We start from the raw sequence: 13011 nt of genomic DNA, 5'->3' as shown, positions 1-13011 counted from the left end.
GGATCAAGTTACGCCGCCATTGGATGTGGAACCTTTGTTGCACGCGCATTTGGCTGATTTGATTCTGCTTAGCTTGTGTTAACTTATATACAGTATTCCACGTGTTGAAGATGGCGGAAAAAGAGACGGTGCAGCTGCGGCTATCACGGCTCCCTAAGTAGCCAGCCAGTACGCTGCCGATATATTTTTTTATACCCGTTACTCGGGTAGGAAGCGTTTCTGACCATATAAAGTACATATATATATTCTTAATCAGGATCGATAGCCGAGTCGATCTGGCCATGTCCGTCTGTCCGTCCGACAAAGCGTCAGTCCTACCAAAGCTAGAAAGTTGAGATTAAGCATACAGACTCCAGAGACATAGCAGCAGCGCAAGTTTGTAGATTCAAGTTGCCACGCCCACTCTAACGCCCACAAACCGCCCAAAGCGGCCACGCCCACACTTTTGAAAAATGTTTTGATATTTTTTCATTTTTGTATTGGTCTTGTAAATTTCTATCGATTTGCCAATAAACTTGTTGCCACGCCCACTCCAACGCCCACAAACCCCAAAAGGTTGCCACGCCAACACTTTTAAAAAATGTTTTGATATTTTTTCATTTTTGTATTGGTCTTGTAAATTTCAATCGATTTGCAAAAGAACTTTTTGCCACGCCCGCTCTAACGCCCACAAACCTCCAAAAACTGTCAGTGTTGAAGACTCTCCTTCGCACTTCCACTCGGCTATAGCGTTCTCTCTTGTTTTTGTATTAATCTTGTAAATTTCTATCGATTTGCCAAAAAACTTTTTGCCACGCCCACTCTAACGCCCACAAACCGTCCAAAGCTGCCACGCCCACACTATTGAAAAAGGTTTTGATATTTTTTCATTTTGGTATTTGTCTTGTAAATTTCTATCGATTTGCCAAAAAACTTTTTGCCACGCCCACTCTAACGCCCACAAACCGTCCAAAGCAGCCACGCCCACACTATTGAAAAAGGTTTTGATATTTTTTCATTTTGGTATTTGTCTTGTAAATTTCTATCGATTTGCCAAAAAACTTTTTGCCACGCCCACTCTAACGCCCACAAACCGCCAAAAACTGTTGAAAACTCTCCTTCGCACTTTCACTGAGTAACGGGTATCAGATAGTCGGGGAACTCGACTATGGCGTTCTCTCTTGTTTTAATTAAGAAGTTAAACCACTGCTAGAAAACGACATCATTCGACCATCAAGATTGCCCTACCATAACACTATTTGGGTGGTCGATAAAAAATGTGTTAATGAATTCGGCCATAAAAGGAAAAGAATGGTCATATTTTCAGGAAACTAAATAAAAAACCGTGAGTGATTAATACGCCTAATATTTCTTTAATACTAGCAAGCATGGGTGAGGTTCAGTATTTTAAAACACTGAACCTGAAGTCAGGCTTCCACCAAATTGAACTGGCGGAAAGGGATAGAGAAAAATCCGCTTTTCTGTAATCAATGGGAAGTATAAGTTTTGCAGGCTCCAAGTTCTTTCAAAAGAGCCCAGAGTGTCCAGAGGTGGAATTCAAAGTTCACCAGAAAAGTACAAGCCTAAATTTTTGAATTCCGAGAACCCTTTTTGCACTTAGATCACTTCTAGGGTAAACCAATTATTATAGGTGTTTTATCAAGGGATTGGCTAATATCGCCAGACCCCTAAATGGAGTAACGAAAAAAGTTTCGTGAACGAGACCTTCTAGCAATTGTTTGGGCTTTACGAAATTTAAGAAATGAAACCTCAACATCTATACAGATCATCAGCCAATGACATATGATGTGTCCGATAAGAATCCCAATGCCAAAAAAAAGCGCTGGAAAGCCTTTATTGACGAGCATAATGCAAACACAATTTATAAAGCTGACAAGAAAAATTATGTAGCCGATACATTGTCACGTCAATGATCCGCAATGTTCCGACATTGCTACAATCCATAGCGAAGAATCAGTAACCTACACTATAGAGACCACTGGCAAACCAGTAAAATGCATCAGGAATCAAATAATAATTGAGGAATCTGATTCCCCATCTGTAAGAACCTTCGTTCTATTTCAAAAGAAAACAAGGCATATTATTGGGATCTTTGATCGAAGCATTTTTCTCTAAACACTTAAACCCGTAGTAAATTCAGGAGTTTTCAATTGAATCCATTTCGATCTACTGATCCTTGATTTTATACACCACACACCGATCGCACTTTTCCCGTCAACAACATTTCGATACTCAAAGTATTTGGTAACTGACATCCCAGTTAAATGTTGAGCAAATAATTCGTGACTATTTTTTTCATAACATGTTCGAACTAACAGCAGAAATTTTATAGTCTGCTCAAGAAGTGAGTATGACCAACATCCAAAAAAAAAACAGATATAGGGCAAAAAGCTAATCCCCACTTGCGCAGGGGAGCGTTTATTTTTTACAGACCAAAAATACTTTTGAACGTGTGTTGATAAATTCTTAAAGATTGCTGTGGCTCAGCCAATTTGCTCAAGAGCAAACGTTGACGTCAAAAACCCGATTTTGCAACTTATAAATATTTATCCCAACAATAACACTGCGACAATGAAAAGTCTCTAAATTCTGAGAGGATAAAATCTATCTTGTCCAAAATTACAATTCACATTGCAAATACAACTCCCTCACACAGTGTTTCAAACGGTCAAGTTATAAGGTTTCACAGCAGAAATTGCTCGTTGTAAAACACTTGACACACAGTTAAGCGACAGATTGATCTGATTCTGCATTCAACAATCGAATATAATAAAACAATCCGTTCAAACAATGTGGAAACAGGGCTGCAGGTAAAAATTAGACTTGAGAAAACACAGTCTAAACAAATCTCACAGGAAAATAAAAACAGGGAATAGGACATTATCAAAAAATAAGAACTTAGTATAAGGAAATAAAAATAGAATAGAAGTTAAAATTTCTTCCTTTTTTTATTTTAGACTAACAACAATACTGGTAGCGCTTTAATAAAGACATTTACGACCTCAACCATTAAACTGAAAAATAACACACTTTCGACCTACATACCGGTAACAAACGGGGACATAACCATTTGGTACTGCGCAATGACATTGGACAATTTGACAGACTAATTACGATTTTTAAGGTGAACCATAGAAACTCACGTATAATAAACTTTCTTGGGACAACCCTGAAGGTTTTAGCAGGAACTCCTGATTTCGATGACTGGGAACAGATTAAGTTTAGGCAAACACAGCTAACCGATCCAGAACCGAATGAAACAGAAATGCCCCGGTAGTCGAATTCGTAAGAATTTTACGATTGATTTGAAATCGAAAAATCGGTGCTCCGGTTATTTTCGATTTGTAAAACGTGCACTTTTGTCTAGCCGAAATGAAAAGTAAATGCCCTTTTTTATATCAAATAAGATCTGATTTACTAAGGGGGAAAAAATGGTTCATTCCACATAACCACAATATTATTCTGCCACTTAGTTATTTTATAAACAACTTATTTCTGACCCCACCCCTCAGATTTGACAACAATTTTCGATTGCACAAGGGTAAGTACGTCGCCAAAAGTTATCGCGAAGGTTGCCATACTGTTGGTGAAACGAAACAGGCAGGTAAAAATACTTATACAATATAAAAGAAATGATTAATTGGCTAATGATTAACTGGCTTCAAAACAAGCAATTGCAAATATAAGAATAATTTTTTCACGTTGTCTGATTTTGAAATATTCTTATAGCAAAAGATAGCAACAAATTTTTGAAAATAAAAGCACCCTCAAACGTAACCGAAAGATTTGGCCGAAATCGAATTCGAAAAAAAATTACGATTACCGGAGCCAGACACTAAATTTCAGACAAGACTCAATAAACTAACCAAAATAGTTAACTCAATTAGCAAAACAGAGAAAAAATAGCAAAAAATAGAATGATTATCTCAGAGTAACAGAACTTAATCCTTGCCGTTACACTTACAAAAAAAAACTTGATCATCCCAGTAATGTTAAGCAACGTTGATGTTAAGGAGATGACTTTTAAGAATTTGACTAATATTAGCATACCAGATGTATTAGATGTAGATTCTATTAAAACATTTCAAAATAATGACATTTTGTATTTCCTAAATATGTATCCCATACCTAAGTTAGCATGTAAATAATAAATATATTTCCCGTGCGACATTCTAGAAAATTTCTTAAGATTTAAGTACTCCGTACACCATATTGCGGACTCCAAAGAGGTGATTTAAGAATCGGATGGACTGTCGAAATGTTTTTACTTAGTTATGTTTTTGATCACGTAAGGATCATCAAATTCAATTACTCTTTTTATAAAGCCACGCATACCCCTTGCTCATTAACTGTCCAAAAAGTGTGTTTTTCTGAACGTAAGTCGCATTCATAAGCTTGACATTACTAAAAGACATAAGCTTACACATAGAGCCATTCAAGTTTGTTGATGTTATCGTTAACAGGGTTAGCAAGTGCGTTAATCGGGTTGATCGACTGATAGGCAATAGAACAATTGCCCTATGTAGGAAACAGAAAGGACAATGAACTAGAATGTGTTTAATGTCTAACTGGTGATGGTTGCAAAGACGTTTGGAGCTTTATGACTTCGGAGTTGAAATTTTGACTTGAAATTGTTTTACCCGTTACTCGTGGAGTAAAAGGGTGTACTAGATTCGTTTAAAAGTATGTAACAGGCAGAAGGAAGCGTTTCCGACCATATAAAGTATATATATTCTTTATCAGGATCAATAGCCGAGTCGATCTGGCCTTGTCCGTCTGTCCGTCCGTCTGTCCGTCCGTCTGTCCGTCCGTCCGTCTGTCCGTCCGTCTGTCCGTATGTACGAACGTCGAGATCTCAGGAACTTTAAAAGCTAGAAAAATGAGATTAAGCATGCAGACACCAGAGACATAGACGCAGCGCAAGTTTGTTGACCCATGTTGCAACGGTCACACTAACGCCCACAAACCGTCCACACTGCCACGCTTACACTTTTGAAAAATGTTTTGGTATTTTTTCACATTTTTGTTAGTTTTGTTAGTACTTGATTTGCGAAAAATATTTTTGCCAAGCCACTTTAATGCCGACTAACCGCCAAAAACGGTTAATGTTGAAATTTCGCCTTCGCACTTCCACTAGCTGAGTAACGGGTATCAGCGTTCTCTCTTGTTTTTTATAATATTTTTTGTGCGACAAGGTCGAAAATGAGGCGAAAAGCACCACTATCTACTTTTTTTAAATATTCAATACCTGTCGGAGGCTTGTTTTGCTTATTAACATGGTTAAAAATCTTGACAGTTGTATTCCTGTTTCCAACATTATTTTTTAAAAAAGGAACCTTAAAAGAATTATTAAAATGAGACGTGAAAACATTGCACTTTAGATAAACGTGAGATGATCAAAGAAACGAAATTCTGAAGGAAAATCATACAGAAATATTGGTCGAATCTTTCAATGCTCGAACAAAATGATACGTAATGCAACCACCTGAAACGAGAAGCTCGAAACACGAGGAAGAAAACAATCACTGGGCACCCATCACTTCAAAAGGCTAGCGCAAAAACAAGAAGGATCCAGTTAAAGCTGCTACCGAACTGAAAAAGGATCTCAGAATTAACACAACAGTGCAAACTTTTCACACGTGTCTCTGGGAAAATTCTTTAAAATGCTGTAATCTAAGGAAAGTCCTTTTTTAACCCTGCACCGCATACAGAGCCATATATGGTTTCTCACTTTCAAAAATTTTTTTTGGTGATAAAACGGTACATACGCTCATTCATTGTTAACAGGTTTTCTTCTTTGCATTATTTTCAGTTGGAATTCCATGTGCAGAACTTTTTCATGTTGCCTTCCCTCGCGTTTTAATCGCGTTTAACCTCAAGCAGACGAACGAAATTGAATATTGCTGTATTTGAAAATTAATTTACTCTATTAAAAAACACCGTTAGCGCTTGAAACTATTTTTTTTCGAAAAGAATATAATGTTTTCTTGATATATAATTTGACTATTCGGTAAGCATTTTAGGTAATATTTTTTGCAAGAAACTGCTGACGCCATATATGGCTGTATATGCAGCCAAGTAGTCAACATTATTTCTACTTATGTATGTGGGAAGCAATCCTGTTTCAACAAAAAAGCGATACAGTAAGAAAGACAAAAAGTATATAGAAATCGAGTCTCCTAAGGCAGTTGATGTTTACTATCACCATATGGGTGGCGTTGATTTACTTGATTCTTTACTGGGACTTTATAGAATTCAATTGCGTTCAAGAAAATGGTATAAAAAAATTTTTTTCCACATGATTGCATGTGCGTGGTTAATTCGTGGATTTTATACCGTCGTAAGTCAGATCAATATATGCCACTGTTCGACTTCAAGCTTTATATAACTGAGCACCTGTGCAAGGCAGGAAAAGTAAAGAAGCGCGGGCGTCCTGGGATGACTCCAACTGCATCGCCGACTACAAGCAGGGAAGGTACTCCTTCTACCAGAAAGCAAATGAGGCACCAGGATTTTCCCTTTAATTCGGTTCGAGAGGACACAATTGGACATTTGCCCACTTGAAAAAAAAAATAGGAAACTCTGCCAAAACGATTGTTCCTTCCGATCATTCACCTTTTGCGAGAAATGCAATGTATTTTTATGTTATAATGAGAAAAGAAACTGTTTTGCCGGCTTTCACATGATTGCATAGAAAGCCATATATGGCAAACTTTGAAATATGTTCATTTTTTTTTCCCCCAAACTAAGGCCCCAAAATAAAAAATTTTCCAGATATATGTTATTTTCATCATCATAAATAAAACAATATTTACATAAATCAATATTTCTATGCTCATGCAGTAGAGGGTTAAATGGGACCCACATACCCAAGCGCATTAAGTTCGCTAAGGAACATTTAAATTGTAAGTTTACAGTCAAATGACAGCAAGGTAGTTATTTTTGGTGCCAATGGATCTCTATCGTATGTAAAGCGAACTAAGAACACCAAATATAAGCAGTAGAAACACAGTATAATGGAATGGGCTTCTATCTCTTACTATGGAGTTGGGGCAATACATTGGATAAAAACCATCATGGATCAACATGTGCATGTTGATATTTTGGAGACCGTGATGCTACCCTTTGCCGAATACGATATGACGCTAAAACGGGTCGTCAAACAAGACTATGACCCCAGGAACACCAGCAGGAAAGCCAACGATTGGTTCCAAAATAAATCAGTTCCTGTTTTGGGGTGGCCTGCGCAATCCTCAGACTGTAATCCCATCGAAAACCACTCGCCGGACATTAGAAAAGCAGTTGCAGCTTCTAACCCAACTAACAACTAATTAAGGAGTGCTGTAGCAAAATATCCCTAAAACGGTGCCAGGACCTGCTTGAGTCCATGCCAAAACGTTGCACCTGATTTTGGTAATAAGGGATACACTAGCATATATTAAATTAGTGGTATGGGAAGAGTTTTAATAAGCAAATATTTCTTATTAGTGAATTTCTTACTATTAGGTTTAAAACTAAAAATTTAAGCATTTTTTTTATTTTTTGCCTAATTGTGTCGTTCATAATAAAGGTCCCTTGTTTACCCTTTTAAAAAGGTAATTAGCTCATTTTAAACCCTAAATTGTAGGTAGGGGACATATTCAAACTTTTATTGGGCAAGTGGTGCTATTTGATTTATCGCAGCTGTAAGTATAGTTATGGAATTGATCGAAATACTGTTCGCTTTAAAATCAGAGTTCAGTTTGTGGGAAATCGATTTGGGCATTAAGATGGTTGTGCCACCGAATGCATTCGAACAGAAGTTTCAGTACATTTTAAAGTTTATGGAAATAGGGAGGGATGATGTGTGGGTTTCCTTAAGAGCAATGATGTGTTTAACCCATTTAAATTAGTATTTTAAGTTGGGAGTGCTACCAATTGTAAGGGCAGTTTTGTTATCGGATTTATTTGTGATTTCTTGTTGTGTTTTGAAGACTGGGCATGTTCTTTTTTTGGAGTTGTGGGTGTATACGGTCTGTTCTTCGTTACAGTTTGTGCATTTTGTACACTTTTCAGTAGTATTTGGGTCGAGGTGGTAGTCGTCGCGGAAGTTTTAGCAAGACTTGTTGTTATTACAAGTTTGGTATAATTGCCCAAATCCAAAGCAGTTATTACATCTTGTTACATACACAATTATTGTTTTTCTTGATAGCCAAACATTATATATTAAGGGAGTTCGTGAGAATAAATGTCAATATAACAAGGCCGGTTTCATTGAGATTTCCATTTTCTTTTCAAAATTTTTTTTATTTTAGTTACATGTTTATGTGGAAGTTCTTAGTATAACATTTTCGGTTGTTCCTTGCAGATCATTTAAGTGGATTACCCCTTTTGTTGAGTTAAGAGAGTTGTGGAGACTTATGGTAACTTATGGGAGCAACAGATTTTAGATGCATAAGTCTTTTAGCCTGACTTCTACTCCGCAGGTGCAATCTATTTGTTTTTTGATTAGAAATGGAGATACATTTGTAATGTCGAGAACTGGATCGGATCTGGATATACTAATGAATTTGGTTCATGGTCGGCCCTCAGTCGGGCGGATCTGCCATCTTGGTGTTGCTGTTTATATGTCGCGCAGGTTATTTTTCGGTTGTTTTAATTTACTAGTGCCGGTTGTAACTGTAGATATTAAGATTTATTGTTTGTTTTGGCTTGGCAAAACTATGACACAACTGAACTCAAGAAGAGTACGATTGTGACAACGATGGCAAGAAATGTAATTATTAGTTATAATTTAAGATAAACTGCGTGCATAAGTAAACAAGAAAAAGAAAGTTCCTAATAAATGAATCCTTGGCTTCCTTGTGGGGCGCCGGATGTGACTCGGAGAATACAAGAACCAGTATTTTTGAAAAATCGGGCCCTTTTGCTTCGGCCATTCAAATAACTTAAAATTCGGTTTAAATAATTATTTAGGAACGTAAGGAATTTAGTTCCCTTTTCTGGAATGAATGATTAACATAGTCAAATGATAAACTTATGTAAGTGAAATTTACATGTTTTTAAGTTATTTTTTAAATAATTTATTACAAAGGAAGTACGTTCCGAAGGCTCAGTGGTCGTTGATCTGCATTTTATAACACCGTGCTGACATGGTGATGCTGCACATGGGTAGGGATAATTTCTTGCATCCAATTTGTTCCTTTCTTTTAATGTAAAGAAATCATAATCGACTGTTTAAATATATGAGGGAACTCATAGAAGTGGCTTGCACAAGGCTGCCACACAGAACCTATGCACCCATCAAGGAAATTCGTCGGGAAATAGAAAATAGACAAGCTTAACACGCTGAAGATCCGAAATAAGAGGGCTTTTGTTTAGAAAGGAACAAAATATTAAATTCGACTTAGATATATCGAGCACGCCGTCCATCAACTTATCTTGTGCTATAGGGGAAGAGGTTTTTGATTTTGCTTTTATGTAGAACGCATAACCAAGTATATAAATCTCATATAAATAAGATAAGATAAAATATATTGGGAATTTAGAAGACGCAGAATATAAACGCAACTGAAATAAAAAAAACTATCGGAAAGTGAAAGCCCTACGTATGTGAACTCCCCTTCTGAGGGGACATTTCGGGCATGTATATTGTGTACATATCTGGGAACACTTCGGAGTTGAGGATCTCCGGCAGTGGTCTAACTAGATGAGAGAAGCTTAATTACCACGGGCCCTTTTAACTTCGAGCTCTTTTACCACCGTAGTATCTGGCGGAAAATCATTAGAACATATCTTGGAAAAAAACTCGTTAAGGACAGTTGTCCTGAGATATGATGCTTTTATTTTGTCTTGTATATAAGACACAACATCAGATGATGTTTAATCAGGGGAAAGTAGAGAAACGAAAATTAGTTTTGGAACCACCGATGAATTTTGGACTGCACATTGTGCTTCTGAAGGGACCCTGGTTGTCAACCCAGTGAAGATAAATCAGAATCTCTAGCAATCTCAAGCTACATACCCTCTACCACTGATTTAGCTGCCTTTGAGTGTTTGCTGCTATTGACAACTGATCACTTGGCTGAGGCTGCGGGCTTACGCCCAGAATCTGTTTTGCGCTTCGGAGATTTCTCTAATAGCATAAGGCTGTTATACCCGCACGAAAACTCTCTCTAGCTACGCCATAGCTGATCAGCATCAGCCCCTGCAAGTTGTCTTTTAAAATATTATTATGCTCGTTACTTGTACAGTGAAAGGGTGTATAAGATTCGGTGGAAAGTAGGTTATAGGTAGAATGTATAGAGTGTATACATATATTCTTGATCAGAAACCTATGCAAGCTAGAGATTAGACATTTAGATTCCAGAAGAGCATCGCAAGTTTGTGAACTGATGTTGCCACGCCCAGTCGAACGGCCAGAAGCTGTTCAAACCTGCTACTCACACACTTTTCAAAGTTTTTGTTGATGGAGTTTTGAATTCTATTCCAGTATCTAAGGTAGCCATTAATAACCTATCTTAGAGAATTATATCTTCCACGTTCCAATGTATGCAGATTACGTTTTGACTCACAGTTATGACTGCAGGAAGAATGGATAAATATAAGTAAATGGTGATCATAATATACTTTTTCTAAACCCTCATAAATGCAACTTTATTTCTTTTTATCTAAGAAATTTTTTTCTCGGGTCCAAGGCCAATCCTCTTGAACGTAAGAATTTTGCAACAGATCAAGGAATAATATTTACTCACAACCAAAAATTTTCCAATCACATTGGCATTTTTGTTATAAAGCAAAAGTAGTATTTTCACTTCTCAAGCACTAGTCTAATAAGTTTGAAGATTCCTGTCAGAGCAACTCCTAATTTTTGGCCTATTTTTTGAAATGTCTGCAAATCAAATTTTAGGGAGCAAAATCCTATCCGTGTTTTATGTGCTCTGTATAATAATACTTCTTGTATTATATTGTTAACTTAGCTTGGATGGGCAAATACACTATTTGTATGATATATCAATATTCTAGTTCCAAAGATCCAGGTACATACGGACCGACGGACATGTCCAGTCGGCTATTGATCTTGATCAGCAATATATACTTTTTTTATGGTCGCTTCCTTCTGCCTGTTACATACTTAGTAACATTGACTGGTATAAATCTCAATAAACTCAACAAAAATTTGTGAAACCAAATGAAATTATATTTGTATTTCTGTAAGATAAGCTAATTAAGTCGAACCATACACTGGGAAATAGTAAATATTTATTGCGAATTGCCAATTTAGCATAAACTAGTCGAGGCACTCCTTTCAACATTTGCAAAAAGCATTTATCCATGTAATTACGGCCAACAGTCATAGAACTCGCGCGTTAAAAACTCCCGAGATTCCCTGGGGGCTATACTAATTAGATAGATTTTTATTCTATGTATTCTACAGACATAGATAGCTATCCTGATCTTGCAAACATAAAAAACTGCAGCAGCTACGATTATGACTGAGTGATAATACGTTGAAACCATTCGCTTACTGGAAACTATGGCAACAATGATGTAGCTTTGAAATTATTATAAAACACATTAACAAATTGTCCTTTCGTTTTTCAGACACACTACACAGAATATGGAGTTAAGGGCAGTGCAGAGTGGTTGCGTTTTAATTTTTCGTGAACAGTCTGATAAATAAAACTCTTATTTTCGCGCTCTTTATAAAGTGTTCCCAACGGAATTTTTTCTGAATACATCATCGCATAGTACTCTTTAAAAAGCTGGATCCGGGGAGTAAGGCACATTGGAAGGACCCAGCCTTAAAAAATTAACATTTAACAAGAGAGAACGGGTCGATTCAGCTAGTGGATTTTAGTAGAAAAATTCGACAGGCTCAATAAAAAACCTTCAACCAAATAAACAAAAGAAAAATAAAAAAAAAAGTGTTAGGACGCCGACAACTTTTTTCTTTTACCTGGGAAAGAAGTTGTCTGTATTGTGCTCCCTACGGTGGTCCATCAAGACACATTAAAATAAGACTACTACTACGTCACTAATAGAATAACCCCTATATTTATCTATATCTCTGAGGCTTTGTATTTTTTATTCTGATTAGGACCTTTTTGTAACTACGATCTTAAAAATATTTAATGGGCGGAGAAGTTACTATCAGGGATAAATTTACTAAACTTAACGAACTTGAAAAAGGGTTACAATTTACACTTTAGCACATGACCACATATACTTATTTAAGAGTTTTAATAGGAATACGATAAAGAGGCAGATTGTTTAAAGAAATTAGTGATTTTTGATATAAAAGCTAGAAAGTTGTGACTCAGCATGCAGACTTTAGTGACATAGAGAGAGCGCATGTTTGTCGATTTATGTTGTTACGCCCAATCTAACGCCCACAAACCACCCACAACTGTTTCGCCCACACTTTTGTAAAATGTTGATATTTTTTCAGTATTTTATTAGGAAGGTAATGCCTACCCTAACGCCCACATACCGCATAATACTCCCACGCCCACACCTTTAGGAAATGTTTTGATTTTTTTTTTAAGTTTTATTAGTCTTGCAAATTTCTAACGATTTTCCAAAAAACTTTTTGCAACTCACACTATAACGCCCACAAGCCGACAAAAACTGTCAATGTTGAAGAGCCTCCTTCGCACTTCCCCTAGCTAAGTAAGGGGTATCAGATTGTCGGGGAACTTGACTATAGCATTCTCTCTTGTTTTATATCATATATTTATTATATGGATGTATTATCCATATTACAAAATTGTAAAAATTATATTTATTGTGTTAGCATACCATTAGTCTTCCGATTCTTCCGAGTTTTAGACTTCCTGAAAGTAAACCCTTTTTGTCATCATTTATCCTACGCCTTTGATATATGACATCCCGATACCATTGTGCCAAATAAAAATGTCTAGCATAGTCCCAGATTAAGTTTTCTTCTTGAGCATTTACTGCTAGAAAATCGAGAAGAATTTTTTGTAAAAAATCTGTTCGCTGCTCCTCGGGCTCTAGTTCAAATTGATC

The 13011-nt window shown here is 36.6% G+C and overlaps 1 protein-coding gene and 1 long non-coding RNA gene across 3 annotated transcripts in view; one reads left to right on the top strand and one right to left on the bottom strand.

The window, feature by feature from the left end:
• LOC120320444 (nipped-B protein) overlaps positions 1-13011 on the bottom strand; it is a 93764-nt gene that overhangs the window by 15749 nt on the left and 65004 nt on the right. The window contains 2 exon segments of the mRNA XM_039371314.2: positions 12781-12822; positions 12825-13011. Of these exon segments, the coding sequence (XP_039227248.1) occupies positions 12781-12822; positions 12825-13011 (229 nt within the window).
• LOC120320762 lies at positions 5028-11171 on the top strand. 2 transcript variants are annotated; one of them, XR_005560305.2, is made up of 2 exons: positions 5028-6340; positions 6410-11171. It is a non-coding gene; the product is annotated as an uncharacterized LOC120320762 (long non-coding RNA). The 2 variants fall into 2 exon arrangements; XR_005560304.2 differs by having other exon boundaries at positions 6406-11171.

This window comes from Drosophila yakuba, chromosome 2L, assembly GCF_016746365.2.
Source record: "Drosophila yakuba strain Tai18E2 chromosome 2L, Prin_Dyak_Tai18E2_2.1, whole genome shotgun sequence".
Taxonomy (NCBI): domain Eukaryota; kingdom Metazoa; phylum Arthropoda; class Insecta; order Diptera; family Drosophilidae; genus Drosophila; species Drosophila yakuba.
This window is presented reverse-complemented; position numbering and strand designations above follow the sequence as displayed.